Source organism: Rhinopithecus bieti, unplaced genomic scaffold (assembly GCF_001698545.2).
Source record: "Rhinopithecus bieti isolate Rb0 unplaced genomic scaffold, ASM169854v2 scaffold_1853, whole genome shotgun sequence".
Classification (NCBI taxonomy): Eukaryota; Metazoa; Chordata; class Mammalia; order Primates; family Cercopithecidae; genus Rhinopithecus; species Rhinopithecus bieti.
In genome coordinates this window covers 1,487,951-1,513,478 of record NW_016804151.1, presented here as the reverse complement: position 1 = coordinate 1,513,478, position 25,528 = coordinate 1,487,951, and the positions used below count along the sequence as shown (strand labels likewise).

Sequence of the window (25,528 nt, the reverse complement as noted above, 5' to 3'; positions counted from 1 at the left end):
CAATGCAAAGGCTATACAAATGCCAAGAACATACTATGTTTAATCAGCTTGTTCTCCTAACTCATTAGCTGAAGAAAGGATGGGAGAGAAGAGGAGGTGATCTGGTAACAAGGAGTCTCTGGGCATAGTGGGGGCAGCCAAGGCTTTAGTAAGAACCTGAGGAGAGATTTCTAAACATAAAAGTGGATGAGAATGTGCCAGAGACAGAATGTTTTATTCAAAAATATATCTAAAGTTGACTCTGCTACAAGGGAAGATGCAGGAAAACCTAACTCCTCCTGAATAGCATGATTCCTGTTCTAAATCCCCTAAATCCAGCCAGTGCTGTTGTATGAATGAACTGTGCTACAGGGGCGACATCAGAACAGAGCTGCCTGCCAAAGACAGGATTTTGTTTTGAGAAAAGGGTACTGTGGTAGACTCCTATTCACTCTTGAAAACCCTGAATAGTCTTTTTTCTTCAAGGAAGATTTCCCTGATATTTACTTTCACTGCCCTTTCACTCCCCATCAGATCTATTTCTATTTACTTTGATCACATTCTATTGTCATTATTTATTTATTTGTTGACTCCTTAAAGACAGGTCTTATGTCTTTCTTTTTTTTTTTTTTTTTTTTCTTTGCAGATTACCTAAGTACCTGGCCCATGGCAGACAATCAATAAATATATGTTGAAATAAACTTAATTTATTTTGAAATACTTTTTAAATATATGCTAGAGAATATCTGTTAGTGTTACAGCTCTTTTAGAATTTGTCTAGCAGGCTTTCCGGTATTTGCTGGAAAGCCCCTTTCACAAAAAAAAAAAAAAAAAAAAAAAAGAAAAAAAAGAGAGAATATCTGTTTACAGTATGTCTAGCTTGACCGTCCTACTTTTAAGGGGCTTGAAAGTGTTAATTAGAGAGCAATGCAGATAACAGATGGACTACAAAATAGGTGCATGAAGGGGAAGATGAGCTGTTTGGAGCAGAGATGTCATAAAACACAGCCTAGATAAAACCAAAGCAAATATCCCTGGTGATTCACAACCATAACTGTCAGTAGGTATTTCTTCTGCACTAAATGATTGAGCTTCTGGCCCAAGGTTACATAGGAATATGAGTAGTTACATAACCAGGTCCTATTTACATTTTTTTGAGGTTCATTCATTTTGTGCTTTTATTTAGTGCTAATTTCTTTTTATTGGTATTTATGATATCATGTATCATAAGTCACCATCTTAATGTACAATTTAGTATTTTTTAGTATATTCAGAAAGTTGTAAAACAATCACCATTATTTACTCCTAGAACATTTCTTAACCCCAAAAAGCAACCACATACCTATTAGCAATTACTTCTTACTCACTCTTCCCCCCAATCTTTGACAACCACTGTCTATTTTCTGTCTCTATGAATTTTCCTATTTTGGACATTTCATATAAATGGAACCAATATAATATGTGATCTTTTGCATCTGGTTTCTTTTACTTAGCAAAATGTTTTCAAGGTTCATCCATGTTATAGCATGTTTTAGTACTTCATTCTTTTTTATGATTAATATTTTATTATATAGATAGACCACATTTTGTTTATTCATTAATCAAGCTATAAGCATTTGGGTTATTTCCACTTTTCAGCTATTAAGATATGGCTGCCATGCACATTCTTGTAGAAGTTTGTGGGTGAATATGTTTTTAATTCTCTTGGGTACATGTTTAGGAATGGAATTGCTGGGTCATATGGTAACTCAGTGTCTAAGGTTTTGAGGAATTCCCAAACTGTTTTCCAAAGCAACTGTACTGTTTTACATTCCCATCAGCAATTTATGAGGGTTCTAATTTCTCCACATTCTGGTCAACACTTGTTATTATCCACTGTTTTATTATTAATATTATTACAGCCATCCTAGTGCATGGAAAGTGTATATCATTGTAGTTTTGATTTGCATTTGCTTAATAACAAATAATGTTGAGTATCTTTTCATGTGTTTTTTGGTCATTTGTAGATCTTCTTTAGAGAGTGTCTATTGAAACTTTTTGCTCACTTTTCAACTAGGGTGTTTGCCTTTTTTAATTTTTTTTATTTTTTTTATTTTATTATACTTTAAGTTCTAGGGTACATGTACATAACGTGCAGGTTTGTTACATATTTATACTTGTGCCATGTTGGTGTGCTGCACCCATCAACTTGTCAGCACCCATCAATTCATCATTTACATCAGGTATAACTCCCAATGCAATCCCTCCCCCCCCCCGATAGGCCCTGGTGTGTGATGTTCCCCTTCCAGAGTCCAAGTGTTCAGTTCCCACCTATGAGTGAGAACATGCGGTGTTTGGTTTTCTGTTCTTGTGATAGTTTGCTAAGAATGATGGTTTCCAGCTGCATCCATGTCCCTACAAAGGACGCAAACTCATCCTTTTTTATGGCTGCATAGTGTTTGCCTTTTTATTGTTGAGTTATAAGTGTTCCTTATATATTCCAGATACTAGTCCCCTATCTGATATAATCCTTCATCTGTTGATTTGCAAATATTTGGGTTGTCTTGTCATGCTCTTGATGATGTTCCTTGTAGCACAAATGTTTAAAATTTTGATGAAGACTGATTTATCTATATTCTTTTGTTGTTTGTGCTTTGGGTGTCCTATCTTAGAAACCATTGCCTTATCCAAGGTCATGCAACTTTATACCTATGTTTTCTTCTAAGAGTTTTATGGTTTTAGGTCTTACATTTAGGTCTTTGACCTATTTTGAGTTATTTTTGTACATGGTGTGAGGAAGAGGTAAAAATTCATTCTTTTGCATGTATCTATGCAGCTGCCCCTGTATCACTTACTGAAAATACTATTCTTTCCTCATTGAACTGTCTTGGTGCCTCTGTCAAAAATCAATTGTTTATAAATGTAAGAATTTACTTCTGAACTCTCAATTTTATTCCATTGATCTATTTGTCTATCTTTATGGAAGTACCACACAGTACTTAATTTCTCTTAAGAGCAATGAACAACAGACAGTCCTGACCATAGCTTTGTAGTTAGTTTTAAAATCAAGAAGTATGGGACCTCCAACTTTGTTCTTCTTTTTAAAGATTGTTTGGCTATCCTGGATCTCTTGCATTTTAATATAAATTTTAAGATATGATTGCAAATTTCTATAAAATGGCATCTGGGATTTTGAGGATTACATGAAATATGTAGATCAATTTGGGGGAGTATATCCATCTTTACAATGTTAAGTGTTCCAATCCATAAACACGGGGTTCTTTCTATTTATTTAGGCCTTTTAAATTTTCTTTCCACAATGTTTTATACTTTTCATTGTATAGCTCTTGTGCTTCTCTTGTTAAATTTATTCCAAAATAATTTTTGATGCTATTACAAATGGCATTATTTTCTTCATTTTTGGATTGTTCACTGCTATTAACATAAATTAAGGTTTATATATTGATCTTGTATCCTCAACACTGCTGTACCCATTTCTTAACTCTAATAGTTTTCTATGCATTCCTTAGGACTTTCTCTATATAAGATCATATCATCTGCAAATAGACTAGTTGTACTTCTTTCTTTCTAATGTGGATGGCTTTTATTTCTTTTTCTTGTGTTTCTGGCTAGCGTGTATAGTAAAATGTTGAGTAGAAGTGTCAGGAACAGGCTGACAACAACAGAACAGATTGTTGCCTTGTTTCTAATCTTAGGGGAAAGTATCCAGTCTTTTACCATTAAGCAGGGTGTCAGCTGTTGGTTTTTCAAGCTGCTCTTTATTAGGTTGAGGAAGTTCCCTTCTATTCCTAGGAGTCTTTTTATATATTCCCCAGTATTTCTATTCAACTCACTGCTGAGAAAGAAGGGGTGTCACAGTGACTATAGCAGATCTGCAGTCCCTCCCCTTGGGAGGACTTTGAGGTGCTACTGCATAGAGTGAGGCAAGGGTATTTCATGTTTATTTTCTAACTTTCTGTAGTTTCTCACTAGGTTCTGACAGCAGTAGAGAAGAGTCCCTGGGCACTTTTGTGTTTGAAGCCCTTCCTTTTAGAAGCTGCAATAAATGGTAAAATTACAGCATGTGGCTCTACTTCTATCATTCCTGGACAAGGGCAAAGGTCAGAGAAGAGGTCTTGAGAAAGAGGACTGCTGCTGACGTCTCAAGTGTGCCAGCTGGCCAAGGCCAGCTTAGGCCTGGGGTGAGTGCATTCTAAATGTGGACACAAGAGATTCCAGGAATAAGACCAGGAGAAATCCCAATTCTAGTTTCCCAGACTCCAGCCAATGCTAATATTTAACACAGTGACCCTAATTATGTAGAAATTGAACATAGATGGCAACATCCAGGTGCAGCTTTGCCAGCAGCTTCAGTTAAATTTCTAAATCCCACATAAAAATTTCACAAAACTGCCACTCTTTCATATCCGACTGACCCGAAGACTTGCCATGAACTCGGTGAAGGAGCTTCTCTTATACCTTCCATTTTTCTTCCATTCCTTTAAAGCACATTTAGCCTACACATTTAGCCCCACCTTTCTCCCGAAGTCAAAGGAGAATTATAGGATATCAGAGTTGAAGAAACCCTTCTTCAGCTCTTACGTCAAACCTAACCATGTTGCTAAATTAAACCTTAACCAAAGCCTCTTCCTTACTCTGATGCTAACAACCATCCCAACGCTAACTCTAATTCTTAAATTAACCCAAGTCCTAACTCCAGCCTAGTCTAGCATCCTTCCTGAATCAGGCCTCTGATTCAGCAACTGTGATAGGTGGCAGAATTTCGTTTTTGTTCCCTCCACATCTCCCTTGCTCTCCTTCTTTCTTTTCCTAATACTCCTTTCTGACCACCATTCTCCACTATGTATTACAAGTATCCAAGGCAGCTGACACCTAGAAAGTACTGTAGACTCTCTCCCCAGTCTTTCTCTTGAGGTGCAAACTAAATTAACAGTAAACCCAAAGACGAGGCTGTTTGTCTTCTGATTGTAATGGTGGAGAAATGAGTGTGTGCATATATGTTGTGTGAGGACTACATTAAGGAGGGATAAGGAGCTCCATAATCCCCTAAGCCTCTGAGAGTCTGTAGTTACTTAGGAGCCCAAGGCGAAGTGGCTCATTGCATCTCTACTCTGGCCCACCTATCTTGGTTACCCTTTGGCTTGTTGAAATGGAGAAGGTTTACCATGTTCTGTCAGTCGATGCTGCTTCCAGGACCAACCGTTGCTCCTTGGCAGCCTTTATCTAGGCCCTCCTTGCAACAGGTCCCATCACTATCTCTCTCCACAGGGCTTGGTGGGGAAGGGCAGTGCTGCACCCTGAGATGCCTGTGCCCATTTCTGTCTGCCCCCTTGCCTACCATTTTCATTTCTTGACATGTGGAGCACAGCTGTTGGTTTCTGAGCAGCATGGAGTCACGCTGGTTCCTCCTGGCCTGAGGGGAAAGAGAGACAGAGAAAGGTGAGGAAATGGTAGGGCACATAGGGCAGCAAAGACGTAGGAAAGCAGTGGAGGGGTGAGAGAGGTAACAGTTTTTCTTTCCATAAAACAGAGATGGGCACTCTGGTCTCAGCCCCATCCAGGGTGGGTGTTGAATCTGGAGTGTGCTGCAGTTGGTAGGTTCTGAGAGTTTAGGCAGGAGGGAGTGAGACACAGGCTAGGTGGTGGTCTTGAGGCTGCTGCATACAGTGGTATAGATAAAAAGACAGCTGGCAGAGATGTCTGGGGCCTGAAATTCAGTAGGGTCTCTACTTTCCAGCCTGAGCACCTGTGTCTGAGGGACTGCATTCTTCTATAGGTGGGCCATATTTTCCATTTCATACAAAAGCTCCACCATATAGACTGAGGATCTCTGATGACCTAAGAAAGAATGAAGAGAAGACTTCTCTTCCTCAAATCTTTTTTCATGGGCCTTTCCTAAGCATCACCCTCCTTTCTTATGCCTTAACCCTGGGCCAGCATCAGCTCTCATGCATTTATGGTCCAGCACTATTTGGCCCTTCTGTACCTCCTAAGCACAATGATTGAAGCCACAAGCAGAACTCAAGCTTGTGTGTGGGTTCTGAGTCCCTTCAGTCCTCTGGGAAAGAGAGGCTGTATCAGCAGGTGAAGAAACAACCAGTAGAGGAAGGGGAGGGGCACTGTGTCTGCTCATTGTAACCACTGGTTTTTGTTCTGACTTCATTTCTGCAAAAGGGTTAAAGAGAAGACTTTGGAGCATTTATACCTGGTTCAGGAAGTTCTCATTTGCATCTCTGATAAAGGTTTGCTTAGGAAGCATATAGGAACTTGAGGCTAAAATTATGTTTGGGGATTCTCTCTTAATCTTCCTCATTGACATTTACATCAGTCATGAGATATGGTCACAGAAAGTGCAGAATATGAGGAAGAGGAAAACCACAGTGAGAAGACTATTGACTGAAGTCTTCTCTTTCCTCTGATCCACTTGCTGACCCATCACTACATGGTGTGCCTTGACCCATTCCTGTTGCCCTGGGAGGCGTGGGGAACAGAAAGAGGAGGAACAAAAAGTGAGGAGTTCCTGAGGTGTGCTCCTAGGATGACCTCTGCCAGATTGTTCTGCAAGTAGCTTCATCCTGTGAGAGACATACAGCACTTAGGTGAGGCATCATTGGGGGTTTGAGGGCTAAAAACTATTAACAAAGTTGGATTCTTTTGATAAATATTTAAAATACACTTCATTTTTATAGGGCATTCTAAAAAGAATCAATTCAGTATTACAATGTTGTGGGTTGAGTATGTGTGTGAATAACTAGATTCATTCATTCAACAACAAACATCTATTGTGAGGCTACCAAGTAAAGGGTGCTGTGATGGGGGGTCATACTGATGAAGAAGGCAAAGTTTCTGGAAGGAAGTTTGTAAGGAAGACAAAAGAAGAATACAAATTTATTCATTTACCCATTCATTAGGTACAGAGACATTTAAATAAATAAGACATAGTTCGTGACCTCAAGCTGCTCACCATCCAAGAAGTATGATGGTGTTGAAGGTGCTACAACAGAAATGTATCAAGGACCCAGTGAAGCTGAAAAGGGTCATTGAGTTTAACTGGGGGTGGGGCAGAGAGGGAAGGGTCTGAGAAGGGTGGAAAAAACAGGCAATGCTTGGGTAGGTATTTGTGGAGTGAACAAGGATGGTGAGGGTGTTACAAGCCCAGGAAACACTATGCAACAACCTGGAAGAATAACCTAGCAAATCAGCTTCAGGTAAGTGAATGTAGGTTGGAATGGACAGGTTGTCTGGTTGGAGGATGAATGGACTGAGAAGAGAGACTAGAGAGGAAGTGTCTGTGTGTACTGACTCCTCTGCTTTGGGCTGATTCAACTTTCTACCATGTCTTCCTGATACCGCTGGGGGTGGTATCTCCTGAAGCTCCAGCTCCTCCCTCCATCTCTCACATCTTTGAGGTATGAGAATGAGGTACATTTCTGAAACTGCAATTAAGAGGCGGTAATACCTCTGTGCCTTCAGAAAACAGAGAGACCACTTCTGATTGGATAAATCAGGGAAGGCTTCCTAGAAGTGGAATTTGCACTCAGTCTGAAGGGATGAGGAAGACCTGGACAGGGGGAGGCAGATATGGGAGAATCCTTCGGCAGGTTTGTTTTTACTAGACTTATAAGTTCTTCACTGAAATTATTTACTTCACCTTTTTCTAGACTTCTGGTTTCTGCTAAGACTACTACTAGACCATACAGGAATTGCAATCTCAGAGCTCATTGCAAATCAAGCAACAGATATTATTTGCAAGATCTCCAAAGTGCATTGCAAGATCTTGCTAGGTTAATGACAACTGTAAATGTGACTACAGAGTCCCATAACATAATGACTGTCATCTCTTAGAACCTGAGGGATGAAATGCTTATATATTGTCCCACCTGGCCTTGATAACTACTCATTTAAGACATAGTGTAGGTGTTACATCCTCAGAAAACCTTTCTCCTGGACCTGCTACCATTTCTCACCCTCCTAACTTCAGTTGGGTGCCTGCTTCTTTGATTGCATCATAAACTTGGTCTAGCTTTCTTTATATTTGCACTATTCTTCTTGTTTTTAAATGTGTTTGTTTCCTCCACCGGGTTGAGAGTTATTATATTTAAGAGCAAAAATCATGTTTTACACATCTTTGTACTCCTAGAACCTATGATAGAACCTGGCACATAGCAAGTATTCAACAAACATTGGGCAAATGAATGAGTCATTGTAAGCAATTTAAATTATGAGGTCTAAATATAGACACAATCAACACACACACACACACACATATATAAAGTACATAAATAAATGGATATCACTATTATAACTCTGTCTTCAGGGAAATGTTACAGAACATTAGTGTTGTAGTGCAACAAATTCATTCTATGCAATACACTGGGGAAGAACACTGACTAGATGCCCAAAGAGCTCTGTTCCAGTCTTGGCTCATAAACAACTTGGGTGACTTTTGTCAATCATATAAACTCTCCAGGTCTCCCTTCCCTTACTGATAATGGTCTTTGTGGCCAAAAAGACAGAGGCAGATGCTCTAATCCTGCCCCTTTATACTTTACATGTAAAGGTAAAAAGCAATCTTTGATCTGTGCCGTACTCTACCTCAGACTCACTATCAGCTGAAGCCTGGCTTCCAAGAAGGGCTGCTCTATTTCTATCTGGAGAAGGGATGAGGGCATTGAAGGGTCACAGAAGGCAGCTGTGACAGGCTACTTTAAAGGTGATGCGAACATTTGAGACTCCATGTCCTGCAGGCCTCATTTCCTCCATTCTGTCTTGCTTTCTTTCCCAGCCCTGAAACCCAGGTCTTAGGTCTTTTTCTTCGGTTGCATTCCCTTCTCACTCTTGGTTTCCTTATGACCAGCTCAGCAGCAATAACAGGAATGGAGAGTGAATTGTCCAGGTTCACAGCACAAGGCCCTGGTTTTATCAGGTCTAGAGCCAGAGGCACTGGAATGTTAATGGGGCCTTCATTTCCCAAGCAGCTGTCCTCTGGATAGCAGATGGCACTTGTGACAGGAGAGTGACAGCAACCTATGTGTAGCCTGGCCAAGGTATGATGCAGATTTCAGCCGTCCCCAGAAGCCAAAACACATTTGACAGTTGGAAACATCCTCATATCCGAGGACAATGTCTGCTTCAGTGTCTAAGGGCTGACTCATGGCCCAAGGCTGTGGCCTTCTTGAACCCTTGGTAAAGAAACAAAGAAACATATTTCTCTCCATCTCCCTCTCCCTCTACTCTCCTTTTTTTCTCTCTTTCACTCTCTTTCTCTCTCTCTTTTACACACCTGTTCACATAAAAACGAAAAAAGCTTGTAATTAAAACAGGCTTCACCCTGTGAGGAGTACTGACACATTTGCCTCTGTCCTTTCCTTCAACACCTCTATTTCTTTTCTCCTTCCCACTTGTAAGTTAACTGAGAGAGACCTCATAGAACACCTGGTTCAAATCTTTCAATTTACCCAGTGAGAAAGCTGTGGCCCAGAAAGGTTAAGAGATTTGTTCAATAACACATCTATTGAACTTCAGTCGGCTAGAAAGTTTTTGGATAAAAAGGATTATCTTTCTTCAGGGGAAGAATAAACTCTTAGAATCCATGTAAAGACCAGGCACGGTGGCTCACGCTTGTAATCCCAGCACTTTGGGAGGCAGAGGAAGGCGGATCACGGGATCAGGAGTTTGAGACCAGCCTGACCAACATGGTGAAACCCCGTCTCTACTAAAATACAAAATTAGCCAGGCATGGTGGCGTACGCCTGTAATTCCAGCTACTCAGGAGGCTGAGGCAGGAGAATCACTTGAACCTGGGAGGTGGAGGTTGCAGTGCCATAGAACTCCAGCCTGGGCGACAGAGCGAGACTCTGTTTCAAAATAAAGAATCCATATAAAGGCAGAATTATTTCTACCACGTAGAATCCCAAAAGTAGTGGTCAGAGAACTAATTTCAATATTCAAAACACCTTATGATATTACACATGTTCCTTCTATCCGAAAATGTCAGCCATTTTAAAGAATAAAGCTGAATATACTTTCAAAAATGCTCTTAATGTTCACTAGGAAAAAAACCTGAAATGTATTCAAAATAATAGACCGTCATGTCCCTACATTCAGACTTATTAAATTTGATTTTTATTACCATCCCTATTTTAGGTCAATAGCATTTAATATTCTCTTTAAAAACTGTATTTGTAGGCTGGGTGCAGTGGCTCACGCCTGTAATCCCAGCACTTTGGGAGGCTGAGGCGGGCGGATCACAAGGTCAGGAGATTGAGACCATCCTGGCTAACACGGTGAAACCCCGTCTCTACTAAAATACAAAAGTTAGCCGGGCGCGGTGGCGGCCGCCTGTGGTCCCAGCTACTCGGGAGGCTGAGGCAGGAGAATGGCGTGGGCCCGGGAGGCGGAGCTTGCAGTGAGGCGAGATCGCGCCACTGCACTCCAGCCTGGGCGACAGAGCAAGACTCCGTCTCAAAACAAAAACAAAAACAAAACAAAAAAAAACTGTATTTGTAGTTATTTGCACTAGATCAACATAAGCAATATAAATATGAAAATGACTTAGGAGTAAATGAGGTAGTTTCCTTGGTAGTTATGAGCTTTGAAAATTTAATCAATGTGAGAGAAATAATAAAAAGAGAGTTCTTAGTGGTAAGAAAATAGAAAGTCAACATCCTATACATCTTCCCCAGCTATGCCTCTGCTACTGCACAATCTTTTCAGCCAGTGCTTTTTGCCACAGGTCTGCTAAAAGCAAAATAATAATGTTCTTATCTTCACTCTGACTCATTAGACTGGAACAACAAACCCAGATCAAAGTGAGTAGAGAGACTGGGGGTAGGAATTGAGAGGGTGGAGTGGCATTTTATAATCTATTAGTAACTGAGGAGCTCTAGCTAATTTACACCGGTACCAGCAAGTGGGCAAAGGGGTTTGAGAGTCTCCAGCTGCAGTTTTCCAGGTCACCCACACACACCTGCTGTTCTTTTGCCTTGGATCACTGAGTCAGTCACCTCTTGACCCAGTTACCCAACTATCATGATGCACCTTTCTGTTTCTTGGCATCTTGAGGAGTCATGAGTGGATGCCTGGAAATGGCAGGTGAAAGCAATGACTAATGAAGAAGCTTCTCCACAGTAGATGTTTAAACGAGGAAATGTTTAGGCTTCATCTGTCTTCACTAAAAATCTTTCTTCTTTGATAGACCTGCCTCTCCTTTTGTTGTGTGTTTTATATCCCTCATCTCTGTGGGTGTGTTTCTCTCTTGCTTTCTGCTCCCTCTCCCTGTTATTGTGTCTCTGAGCCTGTTTCCCCTTTGTCTAATCACTAGGACATACTGCTCCAGGCACACGTGCACCTGCCTCAGCCACGGGGTGCTCCTGGGCAGGGGAGGAGTAAGCGGGTGTTTCAAGTTCTGCCCTTCGACCTGTGATGGTGAAGAGGAAGGCAGCCAGGTGGCAGGAACTTTGCACCTCTGCACAGGGTGCAGGGCCTCCAGTTGGCCTCTGGATTGCCAGCAGCTTCTTGGCAGGTCCCTGATTTAGAGGGTGAAGGAATAGATCGTGTCCACAGTACATTCTACTCCCTTGAAACACAACAGTTTCTTTCCAGAAGGGAGCAGCTGCCGGCTGAATCCATGTTTACCTCATGGCACATACGTGCAGGCCTTCATACACGCAGTAGACTCTGGAAGCCAGATGCAAATTTGAGGACGTCTGTGTGACAGGAAAGAATATGACTGGAGGTACCTGCCTGGTGCCCCAACAGAGCAAGGACCCCGGGTTCCCTACTTGTGTTTCAATCTGCAGGGGTGACTCTTTCTCACGTGCAAATCAGTGGAGGGTCAGCCTGCAACAGGATGAGTGAGGGTGAGGTTGAAGGGCCTGTGTTCTCACTCGATATGAGCAACCTATCTGGGACTTCTCATGGGTCAGCCAGGAAACTGACCTCCCAGGCACCCTTTGGGCTATGCAGCTGGAAGCTATTGCTCTTAACTGTCATCTAGTGGCTAACCATGAATATTGCAACCACAAAAACCACTATACCCTGCTGGAGAACGGCCTCTCACTCCCACTGGTTGTTAGAATTGGCTTTCCTTCCCCATTCTCCACCCCAGCCAGGCTGGGACCTGGTGTCCTAGCGCCTAGGTTGCCACAATACAGAGACAAACCTGAGATGAGTAGGCGTTCAGCGGCAGGTGAGACCTGTCTAAATAGGAAGCTCACAGCGACTTGATGACTGAAAGGCTTCTTGCTGGTTCTGCAGCAATTGCTAAGCCAGTCCTGCCTCCCCGCTCATCCCCCACCTCCACCGAATGCATGTCATGGTGGTCATGTTACCTACTTGCCTGCCCAGGGTGTTAGGGGGACTAAGAGATGACTCTTAAGCAAAACTTGGACCCTGACACTCCGGTGTTGAAAACCTTCGATGTGTCCTCTCTGCTTTTGTCTGTTGGGCCCTGTATGCATTAGCTGGGCCCAGCTGTGTCCTTGTTTCCCTTTCATGTATGCTCATAATTCCTTGATATTCTTCAGGCATTTCCTCCTGCACACTCAGTCTCCACCTCTTTGCTGATAATCTTCTCTTCTCTTTCCAGTTCTTCCTCCACCCCTGGCTCTTCCCTCCACTTGAAAACAGTATCTTCTAGATCCAATGCAGATGCCACTTCCTCTTGAATCCTTCCCTCACTCCCACTCTGCTTGCCCAATCTGGGGGTAACCTTTGCTCCCACCTTCTCTCACAAGTGCTGTGCCCCATCTCTGAGACGCATTCTCAGTTGTGTCCCCGTCCTGTCTGCTCACTCATCTGCGTAGCTGCAGCTGACTTACTCATCTCTGATGTATTAAAGCAATTACAAAGGCCTCTGTAAACATTTATTGACTGACACCAGGGCTCCTAATAATTGTGACTCACATTCACTGAGCTCTGGCTCTGGGTGGGGCACCGTGTCAAGTGCCTTAGGACACTGCTTCAGGCAATGCCTATGATAGCCCCGTGAGGAACGTGCAATTTTTCAGGTGAAAAAAACTGCTTGTCTCACCATATGTTTTCTTTCTTTCTCCACCTCAGGAAGGTGCTGACTACCCGAGCACTGTAGCCTGTGTACTTGCTCCACAGTGACACTGAGGGTCACTTGGCAACCGGTCACGGTGGAGGGGAAATGAGGAGTTTTTAATGTAAAATTCCACAGGTGTCAGGAGTTGTAGGTGGGCGACATAAGCATTCCTTTGCGGGAGGCATTAGAGACTCCAGATTGGTTCCAGTCACAAGCTGACAGGCATTCCCTGGAAGTCTTGGGGCAGATTCCTCCATACTAATTTTTAGTTTCCTGTTCTGTTGATTCTAACCTTATGCCTGTATTCTTAGTTCTAGTGAACTGGGGCCCTAAGGCACTTGAGACATAGTGAGGGGGGTGGGGCCATTCATTTCATTTAACAAATATTTACTGAACACTGATGGTGCACCAAGCACAGGGCTGTGCTAAGGAGATGAGACATGTATTCATATTCTATGTCATTCTAGAACTGCTGTTGTTTTCAATAAAAATTTTTGAATACCTTAGATAAAACATCTGGAACTTGAAACAAAATTGGCAAATTCATATTCTTCTTGGACAAAGTCAGAAAAGTCGCAGAGGAAGGAGGATATCTAAGTAATTAAAACAAGAGAAAGTTAGAACCACAGTCCCCCATTTGAAGAGCCAGGCCCTTCGTTGTTTCTGAGAGAATACAAGGGACACCACAGGGAGCTGCCTTCCACTCCAGTTCTGGAGGACTCAGGCCATTGAGGAACTCCCAAAAGATGGATTTGCCCTTCTATGTCACTTTGGCTTTTCTGTCCCTTTTGTTTTGCACTAACCAATTTTGGATTGTCAGACAGTGTACAAACAAGGCAGGATAAAGATTGTTCACAACAGTAGACGTGTAATGAGCGAAATGAATCCCAGTTTCCTCTTTGAAAGGGTCTGCACTCAAGTTTTCGATGTCTCACCTGTGCCTGTCCCCTTTCATACCTAGGCTGCTGGGCTGACTTCTTGGAGTTTGTGTCCTTGCACCCTGAAACAATCCACCTGTTTCGTCCCACAGAACGTCTTCTCCCTCCACCTATTATTTTCCTTTGCAACATTTTTTCTTTCTGGTTATCAGTTGAAGCAGTGATGTTGCAAGAACACCAGTTCTTTTTACAGGGTGACCTGCCTGTGCTCTGTCTCACTTGGTACTGTGGTTCATTTCATTACAGTGTACGGGGCCAAGACCTGCAGGGGCCTCATAATCATAAACTGTTTGTGTGTGTGGCACCATTCATGCCCCCGGCATCCAAGAAGTAGAAACTCAGAATGCTGGCAGTTTTGCCGGGAACACATCTCCTCTTTAATGAGGAAAGATTTCATTGTCCATTGTTCATTTAAAACAAAGGCATGTGGAAGGACTTTGATGTTCATGAGGCATTTCTTGTTTCATTTCTCCCCACACTTCCCTGGACCCTGTGAGACCAGAGATGGTGGGTCTGACATCAGTGCCCTCAGGGTCTTTGTCTTTGATATGGGAATAGGCTGTCTTGGACTTGTCACCCAAACGCTGATGAGGAGAGACCAGGAGGCCAGCTTAGAACTCCTTCGGCACACAATAATCTTATATAAACAGGACCTTAGTGTGACTTGAAGGGCTTTGGAGACTGACGATGAGGGTGGCTTCGAAATTGTTAGGCCAACCTGAGAGAGTCCTTGAAGGAAGTGGGTCAGTACAGGCACTTCTTATTACAGCCAGCCGCACCTCCTCCAACTGCGCAGGTGTGTTTCCATTGCGCATAGCTGGAATTACTCTGAGCATATTTGGCTAAATGTTCCTTTATCTTTTTCAGACTGTTCTGCATTAGAACTCTTTGCTCAAGGGTATGTAATGCTTAAGGCACATTGAGAACTTTCTCCCAAAGTCTCAGTAAGGGGCTTTGCCAAAAATAAACAGCTTGGAACCCAGAGCTTTGTCCCACAGGAGGAGCTTTTAATTCTTAAGATCTGTTGATACTTAAACCATCCTTTTAAAAGACTTTACATTCCTGTCTTGTCCTCCTGAGAGTTCAGGGCACCTCAAAGGTGCTGTTCAGTCACCTTTGTTGTGAGGTAGGTGTATTACATTTTTCTAAACAAGAATTGAGATTGCTACCCCCAATCCTCCCAGAATAGCGATGAGTAGAGCTTCACTGCCTGCCTAAGGTAATTTCTTCTTGTGCCTAGCTTAGGTTTGGCTGGCTGGAGGAAAAACTACCCACTCCCTTTCCAGTTGGCTGTCAACAGACTGTCTGCTCTGATCCTCCAGGACCTGGCTGTGAAATTGAACAGGTGCTGTGGAAAGCCAGTTGTATTCTGGGCCTACCTTTCTCCCTGATCTTCACCCTCTGCCAAAGGCTTATATAATTAGAGACCAAGGGAGCTGGGGGCAAGAGAGCCATGCACAAAGATACTTTGCTCTTGGCTGCTGGGGCAGGTCTAATGGACATGGGGGTAGTATGGGATGGTGGGATATTACCCTATTAGATCAAACACTAGCAATTTCACATAAAACATCCAGATTTCTACTACTGTTGGAAGACCCAGTGGATCTGGCCTCTGGACTCACATGCCTGCAGGTAACACTGCTGGGGTGCGGGTGGTCTGAAGTGGGGAGATGATTTCCATTCACTGCAGTCCTATTTGGCAAGCTCTACTCATTATGCCCCTCATCTCACTGTCATGGGCCTGTGAGTTTGTGTCCCACCCTCAATTAAAATATGCTAGACTGTCCTTACTCATGCTGATCCATGTAGCGTTAACAACTCTTAATAAGCCCTCTATCACTTAGTGCTTTTGTTTCTTAAATAGGCCTTTGAGTTTATTGAACCTCTGATAATCTGCTTTAGACATATTCAAAATTATGTAAAAGCAACACAACTGAATAATGAGCACTTGAAAGCACTTGTGAATTTTGTTCTGAAAATACATAAAACTGTACCTATTTACTGAGAATGTGATTTTTTTTTTTAAAGTAGAGTAGACAAAGCAAAGGTATATGTTACTAAAGTGGGGATGTGGAGATAGTGATGGGAATTCGCTCATGAAGTCACTTATCCATGGGCAGGAGGGTACATGGTAGTTATCAACAGGAGGAGAAACTCTTTTCGGGGAGTCTGGCTTTTCTAACAAGCTGTTTCGCATGCCAAGGAGTGGATCCTTTTTTGTCTGTCATGTGCCTTTGGAATGGCCTCTATGCCTGCCTTTTCTTTGCCCTCCTTCTGGTTTCTTTCGTTCACCCCAACACTGCTTCACATCTACCCTTCTGTCCATGTCCCCTTTCCAGAGTGCAGTTTATCACTACACTTAGGAACCATTTCATCAAAAATGGAGAAGGAACATGGTAACCCAATAATTTCAAGAGACAGCTGAAATGCTCCCTAGACATGTAATTCCTGCAATTTTGAAAAATAGATGTGTATGTCACATAGTAGTCTGTCTGGAAGGAGTAGGACTAATAAGATTGTAGGAGGGTGCCTCAAAGTTACATACAGAGTTACTATTCTATAAAGATGGGAACTTACTGTTCTAGACTTTTGATGGTAAAAATGTGAAAATTTCGGACTACAGCAGTGGAGAAAAGGTGGGGTGAGAAAGAGGATGGAAGTGTTTTTAGAGACAGTGTCTAGGGGCAAAATTATCTTATACTGTTGAGTGGTAGAGGGAAATAATTTGAGATCTCATCTCCTCTAGCCAGGTCTATACTCAGTGATCATTTTTGTCTCAGAAACCCAGAATATTTCTATTTTTAAAGCACTTGACTTGAGTTTCTCAATGGATCAAATGCGCCCTCTGATAATTGTATAATTATCATCCCTTAAGAAGAAATCATCTTCTGTGAGATGTTTCGTAAAACTTTTGCCTTCAGTGGCTGAGAGGTTACCTTCTGGGGAGGCTGAGCACTAATGGCTTGTTTACGAGGCTGGCCTCACTAAGCCAAGGAATCTTGTCAAATTTTGCAACAGAAGCCTAGAGGGAAATAGAGAACATTTTACAGAATGTATCACACTTAAACATTGCTATCATTACGATGGCCAAAGTCAGCTAATAGCAGCCATATAGTGAACACTTTACAAAACATTTTTATATTATAATTATATTTGACTCTTTGACCATCCTATACAGTAGCCAAGTGCAAATAATGTCATCTCCATTTTACTGATGAAGAAATCCAAGGTCAGGTAGTGTGATTTGCCTTGAGTCACTGAGCTAGTAAATGGGTCATGTTTTCCGACTTTTGTATCCACTGTATCCCATGTTTTACTACATCCCTTTTATTATTTCCTTCGTTTATACATCCTTTAATATTTCCATGAACTCAGTTTAATTAGCAATCTTCTCCTCTCCTCTTTTAGGAGTTAAAGAGGAAAGAACCAAACTTTGAAGCTATGGACAACTGGATATTGATCTCTGTTCATCTACTTCCCAGGTGCCTGTCTTTGGACAAATTCAACTTATCTGAGCCTTAGATTTGTCCTCTTTGAGGGGGAAGATGATATAATCAGTGTAAAGGTCAATGTACCAAAAAAGAGTTTCAAGACAGCAGCAATTTTTGTCTGTTTCATTCACGGCTGTATCATGAGCCCCCCCAAGGAGGGCTTGTTTCGGGCAGGCATTCAGTCAGTATCTGTGGAATGAACGCATGGATGTATGGGAAGTCCCAGCTGAGGGCCTGACTTAATAAAAGGAGCGCAACAAAAGCGGCCATTATCTCTCACCCACTGGCCCAGCCTCTTTCCTTGTCCTCTCCTGCCTTACCCAGCCCTTCAGATGGCACATCCCATCTTTCAATAGGGGATTGCTGGAGATATGCCTTCCTAGGCTCAGAGCATTCGGGTTTGGGCCAGTCTCCAGGAGAGGAGCCCGGAGGTCCTCTGAGCAGCCAGGAGGGGGCAGCAGCCACGTCGCGATGGTTCCGGCTGGTGAAGGGTGCTCTCGCTGAGGAGATTGCGGCGGACCCGGAAGTGCTCCGCCACAGTCGCAGCCCCTGCGCCCCGGAGCGGGAAAAAGGCTGGGTGCCGCCGTCCCCCAGCTGCGCATCCCTAGGAACTCTCGGGCAGGTGGGTTCCGTGTAACCGTCAGTGTTTCCGGGGCTCCTTCTCCTCTGCTGTCTCCCGCAGGCTCAAGGCTGAGTGAGGGGTGGCGGCTGGAGTGGGAGGCCCGGAGAGTGAAGGCGGACCCCTGGGGTCACCCTACCCTACCTTACCTTACCCTACCCTACCCTGTCCCCTCCCAGCCCCACTCTGCGGGCGGGCGCTGCCCTTTTGGGCGTCGCAGACCCTCCAGCCCCGGCGGCGGCCTTAAGATTCCCTGGCTGGGATCCCTGCTGCAGAGAGCGGGGTAACGGTGTCTGGCTTGCCAAGCAACACTTGTCGTGGTCTTCATGGAAGAAATAAAGTTGGGCAATATGAAATGTTTTTTCCTCAAATTTGCCGGATGCCTGTGGTGTTTCAGACTCAGTTTTCTCATTGTGAAAAAGGGATGATTACCTTCCTCGATCCTCACAAGAGTTTCCTTGTTTTGAGTAGATTGATAGCTCTTTAAAGGATGCTAAGCTCAGCTAATGGAAGAAGAGTCTAGTTTCTTTGAGTCTTTGATTTTGGCTAAACAAACTGTAGAGCTCATACCTTTCTGTATGGTGCAGCTTACTATTGTCTTTGGATTGGTAACTTAAAAAATATAACATGCCTTTGACAACCAATAAAAGCTATGGATATTATCCCTATAAATTCACACAAATCCAGATAAAAGCATGCAATGTGATACACCGAAGGGGTATGTGAACCACTGAGTTAAGAACTGGTTTAGAGGGAGATACAATGTCAGACACAGGCTTTGGGATAAGACTTTGGTTTGAATCCTGGCTCTGCTCTGTTACCTTAGCGCAAAGTTACTTAAGCATCTTGAATCTCAGCTTTTTTACCAAAGCAGGACTAATACTAACTTGCAAGGTTGTGAGGATTAAGTGAAAGAAGATACAGAAGGCACTTAGCACATCGTAGGCACTCAATAAGTGATAGCTAACAGATGTCTGTTATTATTCAAGGAATTATAATTTTCAAATCTGAAATGCAGTTTTAATGTCCCAAATTAATAAGGTGACTACCACATACATTTTGCTCAGACTTTTAGTAAACTGAGTTGATTTGACTTTAACTCAGTACTACTCTTGACCTTTCACAACTTTCGTAGGTTCACAGTCTCTCTTTTTCTAGGAACTTGGCTGTGTTGTCCTTCCTCAGAGACAAATTCATCTGTTGTAGGCCTAGCCTGGGTTGCTGCCTTTGAAAACAAGGAAAGGTTGATAGAACATCAACCACAGCATGGAATTTCCAGGGAGGTGTGATTTCAAAACTTCGTAAAGAACAAGAACCACCTGGACTTCTGTGAGGGCGATAATTAAACTGGCCTGAGTTTGAATGAAAGGATAATGTGTGCCCAATCTGTAAATAGCACCAAGGAGGTCAAGTGGCAGAAGGTCTTGTATGAGCGACAGCCCTTTCCTGATAACTATGTGGACCGGCGATTCCTGGAAGAGCTCCGGAAAAACATCCATGCTCGGAAATACCAATACTGGGCTGTGGTATTTGAGTCCAGTGTGGTGATCCAGCAACTGTGCAGTGTTTGTGTTTTTGTGGTTATCTGGTGGTATATGGATGAGGGTCTTCTGGCCCCCCATTGGCTTTTTGGGACTGGCCTGGCTTCTTCATTAACTGGGTATGTTTTGTTTGATCTCATTGATGGAGGTGAAGGGCGGAAGAAGAGTGGGCAGACCCGGTGGGCTGACCTGAAGAGTGCCCTAGTCTTCATTACTTTCACTTACGGGTTTTCACCAGTGCTGAAGACCCTTACAGAGTCTGTCAGCACTGACACCATCTATGCCATGTCAGTCTTCATGCTGTTAGGCCACCTCATCTTTTTTGACTATGGTGCCAATGCTGCCATTGTATCCAGCACACTATCCTTGAACATGGCCATCTTTGCTTCTGTATGCTTGGCTTCACGTCTTCCCCGGTCCCTGCATGCCTTCATCATGGTAACGTTTGCCATTCAGATTTTTGCCCTATGGCCCATGTTACAGAAGAAACTAAAGGCATGTACTCCCCGGAGCTATGTGGGGGTCACACTGCTCTTTGCATTTTCAGCCTTGGGAGGCCTACTGTCCATCAGTGCTGTGGGAGCCATACTCTTTGCCCTTCTGCTGATGTCTATCTCATGTCTCTGTCCATTCTACCTCATTCGCTTGCAGCTTTTTAAAGAAAACATTCATGGGCCTTGGGATGAAGCTGAAATCAAGGAAGACTTGTCCAGGTTCCTCAGTTAAATTAGGACATCCATTACGTTATTAAGGCAAGCTGATAGACTAGCCTCCTAACTAGTATAGAACTTAAAGACAGAGTTCCATTCTGGAAGCAGCATGTCATTGTGGTAAGAGAACAGAGATCAAAACAAAAAAGATGAACCAAAGGCTTGGGTGGTGCGGGTCCTTATCCTTTCCGTTATTTTGTGGATGAAAATACTTCATGGGACCCTCTTGAATTACATGCTGTAACATATGAAGTGATGTGGTTTCTATTAAAAAAGTAACACATTCATCAAGTTGTCTCATGATTTTTACATAAACAGGCAGAGGGGCATGAAGAGTGAAGTTGTGTGTGTGTGTGTGTGTGTGTGTGTGTGTAAAGTCACCTCTCTCTACCCTTTTCAATGTGCTAATGCTGTTTTATTTATCTGGGGCTCAAATTCTAGAACACAAGGTGCTGTGTTCAGTTTTGTTGCCCAAGATCACAGAATTGGTTACCTAACCTTGACTCAGTTTCTACCTTGTTCTTAGGGAAGCATATACACAACTAATTACAAAGCAGAGTGTGATGTGTCATAATAAGCAGAATGCTAGGGGGAATTCAGAAGCTGGAGATAAATTTCAGCTGGAATAATTAGGAAATACTTATGAGAGGCAGTGACATTTGAGCTTAGTCTTGGAGGATAGGGAGACTTAAGTAGGCAAAAGATGGTTTTAGGGCAATGTGTTGAAGGCCTTTAGAGGCCAGGTCAGTAACGGAAGCAAGTGAAACTGGCATGCTTTGTGTGACTGATGGCAACTGTGAACAAATGGAGATGTCCAATGGAGACAGCTGCTACTGTGCTCCAACTGATAGTTTCTATTCACAGTTTGTGCCTAGCTTCAGACCCTTAGAATTCCAGATAGGATTCTAAGAGAAATCCCAGTAACTGTATATCTGATTTTTAATATGAAATCTGACTTGTAAATTCTGTCTCAAGTTTAAATTAATCAGGCTAAAAACACATTTGCAGCAACATAAGCTTACTACTGTACCACATCTGTCCTTAGCATGGGCACAATGATGGGACAATATTTGATGGCACTTCAGGGTTATGGGGACTTCTGGGAGGGGATATTGGGAAAAAGTCAGAATGGGAGGTTAGCAATTCGAGGGCTGTGAATTTGGGCTCTATACTGTAGGTAGTGGGGAGCAATCCATTTTGTCTAAGGAGGAAATAAATCATCACATCTTAGGCCACAACTGTTCTATGTCTCCGTTTTCATCTGTAAAGTGGGAATAAAAGTATCTACCTCTAGAATTGTGGTAAATGGGATATATGCAAAGTGCTTTGAAGAATGCCTGACACGAAGCGCTATGTATTAGCATCAGCACTATGTAATAGCTAGTACTAATGTATTAGGTGTTGTTTAAGTTGACATGTAAGAAAACCTGAAGAGAGCAGAGACAAGGTGCCAAATGCAGCAGGCACCTCCCAGGGTAGCTGGTTATTCCTGTGGTAATTCATTTGCGGCAAGTTTCTGTACTGTCCTTTTATCACTGGGAATTAACTTCAAATCAGAAATTTTGTCAAGGGAGTGGTATTACTAAAAAATAATGTTTTTATTTATGTGAACATAAATTTCTCAAGAATGTCTGGGACATGACTTTGAACTAGTGTCTTCAGCTCTTCTCATGTCACATTCTTTTTCAGAGTTTTATTTGGGCAGATGAATATTGTGTTTTGTGATAAAAATTGGTGGTTTTCCGTAAGGTCAGTTGCACTGCTTTCTATATTCAAGGACACTAACCAATGAGGAGAAAAGGGTTTCAGGGACTAACCTCTGGAGCCCAAAGCATCTGTCCACTGCCTGCTCCTGGTTTGGCCTCATGTCTCAATAGAGGCATGCCTCATAATTATTCTATAGTCCACATCAGGAACAGGGCTAGGTGTTGGTGGTTGAGGATAGTAAAGAGTTCTATGAAATTGTAGTTTTTGTTTATATGTATTAATACATGTGTATTATTTGAATGCATTTGTGATTGTTAACTTTAGAGAACTCAAGTAGCAACCGTGCATATTGGTGACCAGAAAGTTTCTCAAACTTTCAAGAATAGTTCCTTAGTGGGATGACAGTATGGCTGCAGTAACATTTTCAGCTTTTCCCTGTCACACTGTATAGTATTTGGAGTCACTCAGTCCCTTGTCTTACACAATGTGGTGGTTGTAGAAATTCATTGTGAAGGTGGTGGGAGATGGAGAGTTGTGGGATAGATGCGAGGATGAAGGGTGAGGCAGTAGACTTAATTTAGACAGAAAAGTGGTGGCTGTGGGGAGAAGGTTCTTACAGCTAGAATGAACAGTATGTGCCAGAGTGCACAGGACCTGATGCATCCTGGCAGTGGATAATAGCACAGGACAAATGGGCTGTAGTGAGAGACTGAAATCTGAGAGTGCTGAATACTTTGCATTATTGCATCCTGTAGTCAGTGGCAAGTTAAGGGGATTTTGAAAAGAGGTGTTATAAAACTAGATAGATAAATCATGTATAAGTGTGTATATCCAGACATGAACACACACACAAAGTGTGTATACCATTCACATATATGTGCACCGATATCTATATACAGGCATACCTTGGAGATACTGCAGTTCGGTTCCAGACCACTACAATAAAGCTAATATTACAATAAAACAAGTCACATGAATTTTTTGGTTTTCCAGTGTGTATAAAATTTATGCTTACATTGTAATAAAGTCTATAAAATGTACAATCTCATTATGTCTAAAAAATATGCATACCCTAATTTAAAAATGCTTTCTTGCTGAAAATGCAAACAATCATCTGAGCCTTCTGTGAATCAGAATCTTTCTGCTGGTGAGGGTCTTGCCTTGATATTGATGGCTGCTGACATAAGGATGCTAGGTGCTGAAGGCTGGGGTGGCTGTGGCAAGGTTTCTTAAGACAATAATGAAGTTTGCTGCTTCTTTCGACTCTTCCTTTCAAGAAAGATTTCTCTGTAGCGCATGATGCTGTTTGATAGCATTTTACTCACAGTAGAACATTTTTCAAAATTGGGTCAGCCCTCTCACACCCTGCCACTGCTATATAACAATTGCATGTAATATTCTAAAAACATTGTTATTTCAACAAAAACAGTGTTCACAGCATCTTCTTCAGAAGTAGATTTCATTTTGGGAAACAGTTTTCTTGCTACTCGTAGTAATCAGTTTCTCGTCTCTTCAGTTCTATCATACGATTGCAGCAATTCAGTCACATCTTTACACATCACTTCTAGTTCTCTTGCTATTTCCACCATATGTGTGGTTATTTGCTCCACTGAAGTCTTGAACCTCTCAAAGTAATTCATGAGGGTTGGAATCAACATCTTCCAAACTCCTGTTAATGTCGATATTTTGACCTCCTTTCACAAATTACAAATGTTCTTAATGGCAATGTCTAGATCCATCAGAGGAATCACTATGGCAGCTATAGCCTTACAAAATGTATTTCTTAAATAATAAGACTTGAAAGTCAAAATTACTCTTTGATCCATGGGCTTCAGAATGGATGTTGTGTTAGCAGGCATGGAAACAAATTTTAAATGAACAGTAATATTTTGAAAGGAATCTTTTTTTCTGAGCAGGAGGCTCTACACTGGGCTTAAAATACTCAATACCATGCTGTAAACAGATGTGCTGCTATCCATGCTTTGTTGTTTCACTTAAAGAGCATGAGCAGAGTAGATTTAACATAATTTTCAAGGGCCCTGGGATTTTCAGAATGGTGAACGAGCATTGACATCAAGTCGCCAACTGCATTAGCCCCTAACAGCAGAGTCAACCTGTCCTTTGAAGCCACATATTGACTTCTCCTCTTTATCTATGGAAGTCCTAGATGACACCTTCCAATAGAAGGCTCTTTTATCTACATTGAATATCTGTTGTTGAGTGTAGCTACCTTTGTCAATTTTTTTTTTTTTTAGTAGAAATAAATTGTGTTTGTTTCATTTTATTATATTATCATACTTTAAGTTCTAGGGTACATGTGCAGAATACGCAGGTTTGTTGCACAGGTATGTATGTGTCATGTTGGTTTGCTGTAACCATCAACTCGTCATTAGCATTAAGTATTTATCCTAATGCTATCTCTCCCCCAGCCACCACCCCCCAACAGGCCCCAGTGTGTGATGTTCCCTGCCCTGTGTCCAAGTGTTCTCATTGTTCAATTCCCACCTATGAGTGAGAACATGCGGTGTTTGGTTTTCTGTCTTTGTGATAACTTCCTGAGAGTGATGGTTTCCAACTTCATCCACGTCCCTGCAAAGGACCTGAACTCATCCTTTTTTATGGCTGCATGGTATTCTGCGGTGTATGTGTACCACATTTTCTTAATCCAGTCTATCATTGATGGACATTCGGATTGGTTCCAAGTCTTCACTATTGTGAATGGTGCTGCAATAAACATACGTGTGCATGTGTCTTTATAGTAGCATGATTTATAATCCTTTGGGTATATACCCAGTAATGGGATCGCTGGGTCAAGTGATATTTCTAGCTCTAAATCCTTGAGGAATTGCCACGCCATCTTCCACAATGGTTGAACTAATTTACACTCCCACCAACAGTGTAAAAGCATTCTTATTTCTCCACATCCTCTCCAGCATGTTGTTTCCTGACTTTTTAATGATTGCCATTCTAACTGGTGTGAGATGGTATCTCATTGTGGTTTTGATTTGCATTTCTCTGATGATCAGTGATGATGAGCATTTTTTCATGTGTCTGTTGGCTGCACAAATGTCTTCTTCTGAGAAGTGTCTGTTCGTATCCTTTGCCCACTTTTTGATGGGGTTGTTTGTTTTTTTTTCTTGTAAATTTGTTTAAGTTCTTTGTAGATTCTGGATATTAGCCCTCTGTCAGATGGGTAGATTGCAAAAATGTTCTCCCATTCTGTAGGTTGCCTGTTCACTATGATGGTAGTTTCTTTTGCCATGCAGAAGCACTTAAGTTTAATTAGATCCCATTTGTCTATTTTGGCTTTTATTGCCATTGCTTTTGGTGTTTTAGTCATGAAGTCCTTGCCCATGCCTATGTCCTGAATGGTATTGCATAGGTTTTCTTCTAGGGTTTTTATGGTTTTAGGTCTAATGTTTACATTTTTAATCCATCTTGAATTAATTTTTGTATAAAGTGTAAGGTAGGGATCCAGTTTCAGCTTTCTACATA

The 25,528-nt window shown here is 42.2% G+C and overlaps 2 protein-coding genes across 5 annotated transcripts in view; one reads left to right on the top strand and one right to left on the bottom strand.

The window, feature by feature from the left end:
• CUNH1orf105 (chromosome unknown C1orf105 homolog) overlaps nucleotides 1–25,528 on the bottom strand; it is a 52,772-nt gene that overhangs the window by 11,205 nt on the left and 16,039 nt on the right. The window contains exons 1-4 of one of the 2 annotated variants that reach the window (XM_017866905.1): nucleotides 17,777–18,077; nucleotides 16,902–16,987; nucleotides 13,530–13,620; nucleotides 5,318–5,392 (exon numbers count right to left, since the gene is read on the bottom strand). In XM_017866905.1, the coding sequence (XP_017722394.1) occupies nucleotides 5,318–5,392; nucleotides 13,530–13,620; nucleotides 16,902–16,987; nucleotides 17,777–18,058 (534 nt within the window). In that variant the 5' untranslated portion in view covers nucleotides 18,059–18,077. Of the gene's footprint in view, nucleotides 1–5,317; nucleotides 5,393–13,529; nucleotides 13,621–16,901; nucleotides 16,988–17,776; nucleotides 18,078–25,528 lie in introns of those variants that run through there. The other variant, XM_017866906.1, reaches the window with a different exon arrangement.
• Nucleotides 17,750–20,610, top strand: PIGC (phosphatidylinositol glycan anchor biosynthesis class C). Of its 3 annotated transcripts, none has more exons than XM_017866902.1 (2): nucleotides 17,750–18,078; nucleotides 19,234–20,610. In XM_017866902.1, the coding sequence occupies exon 2, from the start codon at nucleotides 19,449–19,451 to the stop codon at nucleotides 20,340–20,342; it is 894 nt and encodes a 297-aa protein (XP_017722391.1). In that variant the 5' UTR covers nucleotides 17,750–18,078; nucleotides 19,234–19,448; the 3' UTR covers nucleotides 20,343–20,610. The 3 variants fall into 3 exon arrangements, with proteins under 3 accessions (XP_017722391.1, XP_017722392.1, XP_017722393.1); XM_017866903.1 differs by having other exon boundaries at nucleotides 17,996–18,078; nucleotides 19,211–20,610; XM_017866904.1 differs by having other exon boundaries at nucleotides 18,000–18,078; nucleotides 19,282–20,610.

Coding starts and splice junctions, on each gene's coding strand:
- PIGC (XM_017866902.1), top strand. CDS start 19,449: ATGTGTGCCCAATCTGTAAATAGCACCAAGGAGGTCAAGTGGCAGAAG.